Here is a 13,182-nt window from a genome sequence, read left to right as displayed (position 1 = left end):
TGTCAGAGTCATTTTTAAAAATGAATAGACCAGAGAAACTTATAAATAAGAACAAGGAACACAATAAATACACAAAATAGAATGACAGAATAGAATATAGTAAGGAGGAGATTTAAAGAAATACTATAAAGCACCTTGTACCTATCTCTGTACAACAACTTGAAACTCTTAGTAAAATGGGCCAACTTTAATAAAAGTTCATATTAACTCAGAGGAGTTACAATAATATTCATGGATTTCATTGTAGTGTCTGTCAATTCTTTCATGAGTATGACCTACCTTTACTTCTTTTAAAAAAATATTTATGTATATTTCACCTATTTGAAATTAGTCATAAATCAAGAAAAAATTAGATAATGGTGACAGCAAACATCTTTGTCTACTTTCATTTTAATTCTATATGTAGCTCAAATTTGGAATTGTTCTGGCAATATTTTACTATTTTTTGCCACCCTTCCTTCTGGGACTTCAGTTGAATATTTGTTTGAACATTTGATATTATACCATGAGAAAGGAAATCTTTTAATCTTTATGTCTCTGTTTTGGAAAATGTCTATGGTTACAGGATGTGTTGCTGTGGAAGGATGATGAGCACTCACCAAGGCTGCAGTGATGGGTGCCTTCTTCCTCACCCCCAGTTCCATGCTACCTACATCTCAGAAGCCTTGGTGTTAAGACTCCCTCCTTGCCATGAACTGGACTTCTTGAGTGGGGAACCTGCTAGAAAGCTGGGGTGTTGCTGAGAAGCTAGGTGGACCTTTAAAACACTGAAGACAGGCAGAGCACACTCTCTTACTTGCTCAGCTCCAACTTGCACTTTGGTGCTGCCAATAGGACAGAAAGCATCTAGCCACACACAGGTCAATTATCTCTCTCTGTTCTCCCTTTTCTAACTTCTCTTATACATAAACCCTTTTTTGAAAATTCTCCCTACATATCTGCTTTTGTGTCTTGTCCCCAGTACTTAAACACATGGTTGAGGCCTCACAAACTGGGTCACCCTCCAACTTTATTTCTAGGATTGCTCACTAACACTATTCCTATGTCCTCAAGTTCAATTATCTACTTCTATGTGTCTGATATGCAATTAATGTCATCTGGCAAACTTTTTCATTTCAGACTTTATATATTTTTGTCTCAAGAAGTTTGGTTTCTTTATTATTGTGAAAAAATAATGATTTTAAAGTGAAGTTTTGGCATTTAGTATATTCACAATATTGTGCAAACACCACCTCTATCTAGTTCCAAACCATTTGCATCACTTCAAAAGAAAACTTCATAAACATTAGGCAATTATTCCTATCCCTTCTTTCTGAAGCATGGGAAATCATCAATATAATTTGTCTGTATATATTTACCTTCTCTGGAAATTTCATATATACAAAAATCATACAATATATGATCTTGTTCATCTAATGTCTTCCATTTATCATGTTTTCAAGTTTATCCATGTTGTAGCATGTACTTCAATCCTTTTTATTGATCGAATAGTATCCCATTGTGTGTATAGTCATGCATCGCCCAGTGAGGAGATAATAGGTTCTAAGAAAAGTGTCAATGGCTGATTTGACTGTTCTGCAAACATCATAGAGTGTATTTACACTGGAAGTGTGGGCTTAATGATATGCTTGAAAACCTTGGAGCTCTCTCTGTGCCACATCACAAAGGGTTTTAACGAGTAGCCTACAATTGTAGCCAAGCAAGACTTAAAATCCTTGAGACATGTCATTATTAGGCTCCTTATGGATGAGTCCTTTCAGAAACCCACTTCCATAATATGGAGATTTTTATTCATAATGAAGATTTTCTCCTGCAAGTAACTGTTTTTCACAATTAGCTTATCTAGACTTTCCAAATTTTTTCGGTTTCCTTTATGTCAACATTCCCAGACTCACCACTCACTTTCACACTATGTAATGAATAATGATCCTTGAACTGCTTAAACCACCCAGAAATAGCAGTAAAGTCAGCATGACAGTTGGGTCCAAACATTTCATTCAACATTGTAAACACACTGTTTGCTTTGGTCATGAGTGTCAAGGTACTGGGAGGGTTACCTCACCAAACTCTGATATATCAACATAGTAAAATTGTTGTGCTCTTCTTGGGATGCCTTCTCTGAATTAAGGTCTAAAAGGTGCCCTCAGGTCTGGAAAGTGCTAGTGGTTATAAGACTCACCTCATTTGTATGCCTTCTAGCAGGACTCATTCTCTTGGGATACCTACTGTCCAAAGTCTCAAAAGAATTCTTTAATATATCATGTATTTTTCTAGTTTTTTATGACAGGAACTTAATTCTGATTTTACTTATTCTATTACAGTCAATGTGGAAATTCTCAGTTATCAGTGCTTTATGTTTTTGACTCAGAAGGTATTCAGGATCTTGTTTTCTTTTTTAATTTAAGTGTGTAAAATATAAGACAACTTGTGCTTAACTACACATATTAATTTCAAATATTATCATTTTGTGTTTAATGACGTTTTGACCTTTTCACTATATTGACTTTTCCTTCAGACAGAATATCATGGATATAAACCAAGAGGTATTTTCAGGAAAATAGAAATTTTAAGTTATATATTAATTTTATGAAAGTGAAATTAAAATTTTATTACTCATACTTTTAAAAAATGGTTATATCTGAAACCCCAATTTCCTTTGCAGTTGTCCTTCAATGTCTAAAAACTTAATCTAGGAATTATGCCAAGAAAATATGCAAGATTGAGCTGGACCATTGTACCAAAATCACTACTAGTCACTCAGCCTGGTGAATCATGCTGTTTTATATATCAGACACAAATAAAACTGGTAAAGATTAATAAAACTGCAAGATAATTAAATTCCTCTCTATTCAGCATTCTGCTACAATGATAGTGACAGCCTGAACCACTGGATTAAAATAATTTTGAGGATATATTGGATTTATTGTAGTTTCATAATATAAGAGTGATGCTTGACTATGTGTCATCCCTGGGTCAATCTGTTCCTTGCTTTCTTTGTCTTAATCGTCTGAATTGATCTTCTAAACATGGGTAAGAAATTTCTTCCTGGGCCTCCCTGGTGGTGCAGGGGGTTGAGCACAGCACTGTGAAGCTGTCCACAGCCTCTGCAGCGCAGGTTCAATCCCTGGCCAGCCTGGGAGCTACCCACATGGTGCAGCAGACCTCTCCTGTCTTGCCCGCTAATCTCCTCATCAGTGGTTTCAGTCAGTCTGCCTGTTCTGCTCCCCACTCTGTCTCTGGTGAATCCTCTCACCCTCCCGCACCTTTGGCCTGTACCCCAGTTCTTGTATGCATAAATAAATAAATCTTAAAAAAAGAAAGAAATTTCTTCTTTTAAGTAGAAAGAGACTCCAAACCCACTTAACTCTGCAGAGTCATGTGTGAGTCATTCCATGAGAAAGATGTAACCAAAGAGGTATAACTGCTTTATTAAAAAAAAAAAAATGCAACATCCTTCTTTCAAAAGTTCTACCTACTAGCATCTTCTAGTAACCTCTACACAAATTCTCTGCAACTTAATTTTTTTGTTTCTTTGAGAGAAGGATAAGAAATTAAAGGGAATTTTTTACAACTTTACAAGAAAACTTTCTTTACCATGAATAATTGGAGTGATTTCTTTTTTTTTTTCCTAATGATGAGAATTGTACAGCTAACTCTACTACCATATTTACCTTAATTTTAGCTGATTAAAAATTCAAATAGATATGCTAGACATTGCAACAATTTAGACTTTAGGATCTATTTCTGTTTTCCTTTTGACTATACTTGACTATATTTCCTAATTTCTACTACTTCATTATATCAAAATTTAACATGTTTAGGTATCACATTTTAATTTAATAGTACATTATTAACTCAACATCAGAAATGTGTCTTGAATCCACTTTTTTTTTTACCACTAATAACATTACTCTAATTAAAGTTGCATTGCTCCTTACCAAGATAATTTCAACAGAACAAAAGTGTTCTGTTTTCACTCTGACCAAAAGCCTCTTCTTCCTCTTTCAATATATAGGTGAGTATATATTTTCTATATCTATATATTTTCTTATCAATAACTAGGAGTCATTTTGCAAATGCAAAACAGATTACATCACTGTACTCAAAACATCCTACAGTGGCATCTCTTTGTACTGAGAATAAAATTCAAACTCCTGCGGCCTCCCTGGTGGTACAAGGGGTTAAGTGACAGCACTATGAGTCAATCCACAGCTACTGCAGCACAAATTTGATCCCTGGCCAGGGAGTTGACCCCCATGGCACAACAGACTTCTGTCTCACCTCGCTGCTCCCCTCAGCAGTGTATTTCACTCAATCTGCCTGTTCTGCTCCCTAATTTGTCTCTGGTGAATCCTCTCACCCACTGCACCTCTGGCCTACACCCCAGCTCTTGCATGCATAAATGGGTAGATCTTTTTTAAAAAAAATTCAATCTCCTGACATGATCTGGCATTTGCCTTCCTATTCTATGCCCTGGGCACCTTTTACTCCTCGTTCACTGTTCTTCAGCCATACTGCCATTTCTGCTTCTTAGCACAGCCAAGGTTTTACATCCTTGTGCTTTGTACCTACTACTGCTCTTCTGTTTTTGCATAACTGTGCTCTTCTCTTCAGTTAAGGCTTTATTCGAATAGTTCTTCCTCATGGAGCTCTATGGAGAGTTTTCTTTAATCCACTGACAATTATATGCTTCACATTTTTTAAAGCACATTTGTCTACATCTGTAATTAATATACTTTCTTAATTTCTTATTTAATTACTTCTGAATATTTTCATTCCCTCACCACCAAAAAATGAGTAAAAACCTTGTCTAACATATTCACATAATATTCCAGCACTCAAAAACAGTGGTTGGCACATAGTGTCCAAGATAAGTATATGCTGAGTAAATTAGCTAATTAACACATTTAGTTTTTCATGAAGTAGATTATTGTGACTTATTGTGTAGAAGTTTATTCTTGAAAATCATAAGCTATTTCACTGTATCAAATTCAAACATTTTATAAGAAGGAAATTAAAGACACCTAGAACATCAAAAAAAAGTACTAACTGAAAAGAAAGTTGAAAACACTGCACATATATACTGAAGAACTTAATAAAAGCTAAGTTATTAAAATAAATTAAATAAGGGCCTCCCCAGTGGCGCAGCAGTTGAGCACTGGGTTGCGAAGCTGCCCGCAGCCTCTGCAGCGCCGGTTCGATCCCCGGCTGCTCCCCGGCCACCAGAGGAGGGTCCCACATGGCGCGCAGACCTCTCCTGCCGCCCGCTGCTCCCCTCAAGTGTACTTCGGTCCTTCTGCCTGCTCTGCTCCCGGCTCTGGCTCTGGTGAATTCTCTCACCCTCCCGTGCTTCTGACTGTACCCAGTGCTTGTATAAATAAATAAATAAATCTTAAAAAAAATAAAGAAAAAATAGGAAAAAGAAAAGAAAAACCAGAATTAAAAAAAACTTAAATAAAACTGTAAAAATATTATCTTTTCACCTAGAAGTTCTAGATCAGACCAATGGATCAGCAGATACTAACTGCAGGGCTGTATTAGCTTAGCCCTTTGCTGGATCTTTGTCATTAAATTCATTTTTGATATAACATTAGCCTTTAAAAAGCTTTTTAAAAGAAACAACAGAAAAATTCTTCCACATTTATTGTAAAGTTGTTATCATAATTTCCAATACATTTTGATTAATCCTATGAAATTTCCATGAAAGAAATCTGGTTGTGAATGAGACAAATAGGAGGAAAGATGGTCTCATTAAAAAAAAAAAAAATGGTGCCATTTTCTCTGATATTTCTATACAGTACATCATTATTTTGTTTTCCCTTTTGGTCTATATTAAGGAAAATAAAAATTAATATTCAGTCCCAACATGATACTAAACTTTATAAAATATTTGCTATTTCTCATTTCATACTTGTTTTACATTTTATTAATCGTATCACATGCAAATAAATTAAATAATCTCATTATATTTAATTTCATATATATGTTCAGAAATATATATAAAATCTCATCGCATTTCACATTATTTTTAAAGAATCATTATATAAATACATATGGAGATATGATTATGATACATAAATAATCTTGAAAGAGCACATTACTTTGAAGATATTTTTCTTTCTAAAAGTTTCATCAAGGCACTTTTCACTTCCTTGTTCCTGAGGCTATAAATTAGGGGATTCAACATGGGAATCACGGTGGTGTAAAATACGGAGGTGACTTTCTCCTGGATGGCCGAACTGCTGGAAGTAGGTTTGAGATACATGGACATAAGAGATCCATAAAAAATAAGAACAGCTGTCAAGTGAGAGCTGCAGGTGCTGAAAGCTTTGGACCTGCCCTCTTTAGATTGGATGCGAAGGATGCTGGAGAGGATGAAAGCATATGAAATGATGATTGTCACACTGGTTGTTACCATGTTAAATCCACCAATGACAAAAATCAAAAGTTCATCTATATATGTGCTAGAACAGGAGAGTTTAATAAGAGGAACGATGTCACAGAAATAATGTTTAATGACATTGAAGCTACAGAAGTCCAATCGTAATATACAACCCCCATGAATCATGGCATCAGTGAAGCCTACTGAGAAGACAGCAGCCACCAGCAGAGAACAGACCCGCGGGGACATGATGACATTGTAGAGCAGGGGGCTGCAGATGGCGACATAGCGATCATAGGCCATTGCTGCCAACATGTAGCACTCAGAAATGACAAAAATACAAAATAAGAACAACTGAGTCATACATTCAGAATAGGAGATTGCTTTATCTCTGCTTAAAAACCCTACCAGCATTTTGGGGACAATGACAGTAGAATAGCAGAAATCTAAAAAAGACAAACTACTGAGGAAATAGTACATGGGAATGTGAAGTTGAGAACTCAACCCAATTATGGAGATCATGCCAAGATTCCCCACTACTGTAACTATATAAATCCCTAAGAAGAGGAAGAAAAGGGGCAGCTGAAGCTCTGGTTGGTCAGTTAATCCTGAAAGAAAAAACTCAGTCACTGTGGACTGATTTCTTATCCCCATTCTCCTGTGAAAATCTGTGGAGATCAAAGAGGAAAGAGTCCAATTAGACAGGCATAAATCCAGCTCAGCCCCCGTTTCCAAATCCAGGTTCTCCGTCATCTTGGAGCCTGTTCTGTGCCTCTATTTAGGACAGGTTCTTACCCAACAGAAAGTCACCACTCAGACAAAAAGGTTGGTTAGCATCTGTCTACCTGTAGATTTTAGGAACCATGCATGAACTTTCACATTCTGCCAGTGTCTCAAATTCTTTTAGCAAAGTAGAAAACCTTTAACTCCAACATTAGAAGACAACTGCTAAAGACCATGGGGGAGGCTTTCTAAAGTGAATTAAAGAGGTGCATAAAGAAAGGGCTGTGCATGTATACAACAATGAGCAATGATGTAATATATATATATATAAAGAAATTAATTAAGTTTTAAAAAGGGCTGTGAGCTGAGAAAATGTTTTTGGTAATGACACATTTGCCTATGTTCACGTGATCCTGCTTCCAGGATTTCAACAGAGAAGGTGTCTCTTGTTCAGGTCTATAATGATTTCTGGGTAATGTTTCCATGTGTGTACAGCAGAGCAATGGCTCTAGATTTTTCAATGATGTTACATGAAATAAGTAGCCCAGGGATATATAATTTCAGATATTCAGAGTTATAGAATCTTAAATGGGTTTCTTAACTGAAGGATAGCTCAGAATCTACTAAACGGCCTATAAAACAACAGCATATCAAATATATCTGATGACAGACTCTACACACACACACTTCAATAAAAAAAAAATTGTTGCAGCACCGATTGTTTAGGGAAGTGATTTTGTTTTGCTCTAATTTATTCTAATCATGAGATGGCTTCCTGGACAGAAATCTATTCTTCTAATACTTCAATAAATCTGATGGTAAAACAGCAGCCCTCCACACATCATTTCTTATCTCTGAATCTCTGATCATTTTCTGGGCTTGGCTGACCTCCCTTGTGAGGCCAGTGAGCAGGACTTAATGCACTTCTCCCAGTGCTCCCAATTTGGCAAAGCAAACAACCAGGTATTTGTGTTTCGATCAGAGGCTCTTTTGGGGTACTACCTCTTCTCACCTAGAAAGTTCTCCTGGGAGGGGACAGAGGTGACACATATGGGGGCTGCCTGTTCTGGGTTCAATCAAAGAATTATCTCTGAAAAGTTTGACTTTTTTTTTCTTTTTTGCCATTGTTGGACTACTCACAACCTCCTCTCTAGTTTCTCTCTCTCTCTCTTGTTCTGTTTATATAGAGATTATGAAGAGTTCCACTCAGAAAACTGCTGTAGCAAATTCTAAACCTGACCAGCCCAGGATCTACCTGTCTCCACCCTTTTCGAGAAGCTGTTCATGACTTCCCATTTCCAGTCTGTTACTGCTCTATTAGGACACACTTCCTTTGAACCCTTAGGAGTTCTCTATAATGTCAGTGCCTCTTCCTGATTCCTGAAGTCAGTTTAAAACAAGGAAGCTTCATAACACTGAACAATTGTTCTCTGTGCAAGTTCAAATTCTACAGAACACTTGACTCTTGTATGTGCTCATTTTTCCTATCCTGAGGGATGAGGACAGAGGAATTGTTTGCAAAAGAGAGGTTTCCATTCTGCCTTGCATGTTAGTGACATACTCTGGAGACTTTTTTTCCCCTCGTCCTTTGCCAATGAGTAAGCACAGATGTCGTCCAGTCACAGAGACCACACAGAGAAATTGCAAAGCAATCTTCTAGAAGACCATGGACTTAGTTTTAATCTCTTCCTGTGTATGTTTTCAATGTGTCCTGAGTGTCACAAACACAACAACTATCCTCATCAGGTGCAATTCCCCCACATTTCCCCTAATTCCTTCTGGACTGCTATCAAAGTAACATGTCATCCTTTCTCCTTCCTGCCCATGTTCCCTTTTTTTGTTCTATGCCCTGCATCTGCCTGCTCTCTAGTCAAAACAGCTGGTTTCTTTTTCCTATTTATCCTACTTCTTAAACATGCTTGTGTCATAATCCTCGCAACTTAATATGCAGTCCACAGACCAGTGACACTGCATCAGTGGAAAATGTGCTAAATGCACGATCTCATGCCTGAACCCCACCAAGTGAATCAGGATCTACAATTTAGCATGATCCCCACATGAAATGTGTACATATTTAAGACTGAGATGAACTGTTTAGGTTATTCTCGCCTAGAGCTGAAATCATCTTTTCTTGATTCTTACTTCCTCCTCCCAACTTCATCTGCCTCTTCTTTGTGCCAGAAAGCTCTCTGCACTCATGTAAAGCTCATCTCTGAAAACACCTTCTCAAGAAGAGTCTCCTTGGATGAAGGATAGAAATATACTTTGTCACTGTAAGTAGATAGTGATTCCATGGCAGTGTGACAGGAGTGCCTTATTGCCAATTACAACACATTGGATTTTACTTCTGTTTTATGTGAAGAGATGTTACATAAATTACATTTTAATCCACAGAAAAATGAACAATGCTACCCAGTATCTACTTTATTTCACAATCTGCTAAACATAAAGCTCCCTCAAGGGTTAAAATTTTGTTGTGTTTTATGTCTGACCATCTCCAAAATGATTATTCTACTGACTCACCTGATAGGTCATTTAATTTTAAGTATTCAAAAGCACTCAATCAATAAAAAAGGTATTTTTTGAAAAAATATTTCAATGCTCTATTATACAACATTATTAAAATCATGACAATTTAAAATATTTCAAAAAGATATCATCTAGATCAGCCTTGCCCAGGAGAAATATATACAAATACATGGGTAACTTAAAATGTTCTAGAACCCCATTTTTTCAAAAGTAAAAGCAAGCATAGGAAGTCAATTTTAATATACATATTATTAACACAGTATATTAAAAATATTATCATTTCAACATGTAATTACATCAAAAATCTATGAAGTATTTTGTTATTTATTTTACTAATCTTTGAAGTTCATGTTTTTTATATGTGCAGCACTTCTCAAATCAAATAAGCCACATTTCAAATGCTCAGTAGCCACATTTGGTGACTGGCTATGTATTGGACAGCACAAATCTAGAATATATTTTCTTGTAAATCTCTCTTAATTGCTAAATCTTAATTGTCCCAATTAGTGAAGCAAGCCATTAGCACAAAGTGGAAGAAATAAAATTGAATTGTGAGCCATAACATTTAGTTTCAATGCCAATTCTAAGTCTTATAGCGTAACATTTGACTCACCATGGTCTCTCTGAACTTCATGTTTTAATCTTCAAAAAATAAAAAACTTCCAAGGGAATAATGCACAAATAAGTAAGAAAATAAGAGTTAACACAATTTGTGCACTGCAAGGCTTGTATAAATATAATTGTTTTATAATTCATATTTTAGAGGATGGTGATTTCACAGATTAATTCACAGATTAACATCTAGGGCCCTTAGACAAGGTAAGCGGACAACACTCAGTCCAGATGGACGTCAATGACTTCTTCCCCATTGGCCAAGACTTAGTGGCCTGTAAACATGCAGAGACTCCTGAGCTCAATTAGAAAATCAGGTGTTGGGCCTCCCTGGTAGCACAGAGGGTTGAGGGCAGCATGGTTGTTCACAGCCTCTGCAGCGTGGGTTCAATCCTGGCCAGCCAGGGAGAGTCCCACATGGCGGGGCAGACCTCTCCTGTTGCGCCCGCTGCTCCCCTCAGCAGTGTATTTCTGTCAGTCTGTCTGTTCTGCTCCCCACTCTGTCTCTGGTGAATCCTCCTACTCTCCTGCACCTCTGGCCTATATCCCAGTTCTTGTATACATAAATAAATAATTAAAAAAAGAAGAAAATCAGGTGTTGATTTTAGAGCTTTTTAACACCTGCGTAATAAGAGCTTCATACCTCTGAAACTCACCTTCCCCTTCTGTAGACTTAGCTGAGTGTTTCTTCTCCTATCCTCATCACTTGAAGAATAAAGATTTATTAATTATACCTTTTCATCCTTTAGTGTCTAAACAACCACAACAGACAAGACTCAGGTTTAAGTGAAACTGTGACTTCTATTCTCAAATCAACTATTTTATGTCTGGAAATATAAAGACAGTATTTCCCAAGGGCTTCTTACCTCCTGAGGTTCAGCATCATGTATAGTTGTAAAAACTGTCATTAGCTGGCCTATCAAAACTCTTTTTACATAAGGAAACCTAACCACGTAATATGGTCACATTTCCAAAATAATGCAATTGTTATAACTCAACAAGCAGAACAGATTTAGAGCACAATGTTAAAGAAACTGAACAGAATGATTCATTCAGATGTGGAAGATAAAGCAATAAAGCAATAAAATAATGAACAAACAAAACAAAAATAAAAACAAGATCTTAGACTATAATAACAAAATGATGGTTACCAGAAGAGAAGGGGGAAGAAGGGTGGATAAATCAAGTAGAAGGGGTCAATTTTATGGTGAAGAATAAAAACTAGACTTTTGATAGCAATTATAATGTAGTATGTACAGATGTCAAATTATAATGTTGTTCACCTATATGTCATTAACCAATGTTACTTCAATACAATTTTAAATTATGAAAAACAGAAAAGGGACAACTCAGGAATACTCCTTTAGGATGATAAGAAGTAAATAAATTATATTTCCACATATGCAGATAAGTTTACATTGTCCTTTTATAGCCAATGCCAATAAAAAATATCAAAAGCAAAATGCAAAAGGATCAAAATGTTTTCTATCAAATTTGCAATTTAGACAGTAACTAAGTGTTACTGGAACGAAAGTCTTGTGAAATTTTTATTTTTCAAGTATGGACAGTTGAAAAATCCAGAACACAATAGCCATCAATTATCACTATTTTTTTTATAAGGGACAATTTTAAATCCAAAAGATATAAACTCATAATAAAGGTCAACTCCTTGCAATGAATACATTTAGCTTTGCAAACTCTTTTTTAAAAAGAAATCTAAAGCAGATGAACAAAAGAATATCACTTTATTGCAAAAGTATTTTAAACTATGGAGGAAATTTCCCAGTTATATATACATACATATATACATATATAAACTTCTCCAATGGACGGAATTTTTATTTATTTATTGAGTATATTTTGGGCATTTACCAATGATTAGGACACTGAAAAAGGATTCAACATTAGTGTCTCAGAACCATACAACGGAGGGCAGACTATTGCCCAACACACACTTTGTAGAATGAATATTAAGTACCATATGCTCTACGGAATAAGCAGTAGAAACTTGTGTGAGCTCAGAGGTGAAGCAGATCACTGTTTTCTGAATGGGTAGATTTTAAACCATGCCTTTAGAATTGGAGAGAATTAACTACAGCTGAGAGCTATTCAAGATATAGATTAAATCATAAGCAAAAAAGAAAGAACTAAGAAGCAAAAATAAGGAAAGGCGAAAAAATTGGGGAATGAGCCTTCCCTGGTGGAGTCAATGTTTCTAGTTTCTGATTAAGGAAGCAAATTGCCTCTGGTGACAACTCTCAGGGCATCTGGCAGGATGCACTTGGTGATTTGGAAGAGTCAAGAGTGGCACCCTTGAGATGTGAGTGCCTTCACATCTCAAAATTCAGGGGCAAATTAACTGGGTTCAGCTTGGTTGGGGGTGTCTGTGTCATTATTTCACATTATTTCATAATCAATTATTAAGTGCCTACTATGTTCAAGGCAATGCTAAATTTATGAAGATGGAAGAAGGTGAATAAATCATAACATTTACAATTTGGGGGGGTGAAAGTATTTTAGTATGACTCATACTGCTGTTTTCTTCCCTTTGAACTGGGCATTACATTACCTACCTCCTCCTCCTCCACTCATATACATACATGTGCTGTCCTCGCTGCTATTTGGGAGCTTATTGAAAGAAAGCACAATTTTTCATTCATCACTGTGTCCCTTAAGACCTACTCTGGTGCCTGTCATATATTAGTTGAACTTACTCTTTTCACCACACTCTCATCCCCACCAGGCACCTAATTCAATCAGAATATTTCTCCTCTACAAAACCATGATATAGAAAAAAAAGGTTTGAAAAGACTAACTTGCCTGGGAGTATTTTTTTTAATCACAAAATGAGATTACCTTTCTCCCCCAGCATTATTGAAAAATCACAATTATATATATTTAAGATGTATAATGTGATGATTATATATTTATATATG

General features: G+C 36.1%; 1 protein-coding gene across 1 annotated transcript; it reads right to left on the bottom strand.

The window, feature by feature from the left end:
• Positions 1 to 6,097: 6,097 nt before the first annotated feature.
• LOC311181438 (olfactory receptor 8D4-like) lies at positions 6,098 to 7,036 on the bottom strand (the record flags this gene model as incomplete). The annotated part of the gene is made up of 1 exon (XM_084249910.1): positions 6,098 to 7,036. One exon carries the CDS (start codon positions 7,034 to 7,036, stop codon positions 6,098 to 6,100), a length of 939 nt encoding a protein of 312 aa, XP_084106036.1.
• Positions 7,037 to 13,182: the final 6,146 nt, after the last annotated feature.

This window comes from Talpa europaea (genome assembly GCF_964194135.1).
Source record: "Talpa europaea genome assembly, chromosome: 12".
NCBI lineage: Eukaryota > Metazoa > Chordata > Mammalia > Eulipotyphla > Talpidae > Talpa > Talpa europaea.
Note: the sequence above shows the minus strand (reverse complement) of the source record. Positions and strands in the feature narration are given on the sequence as shown.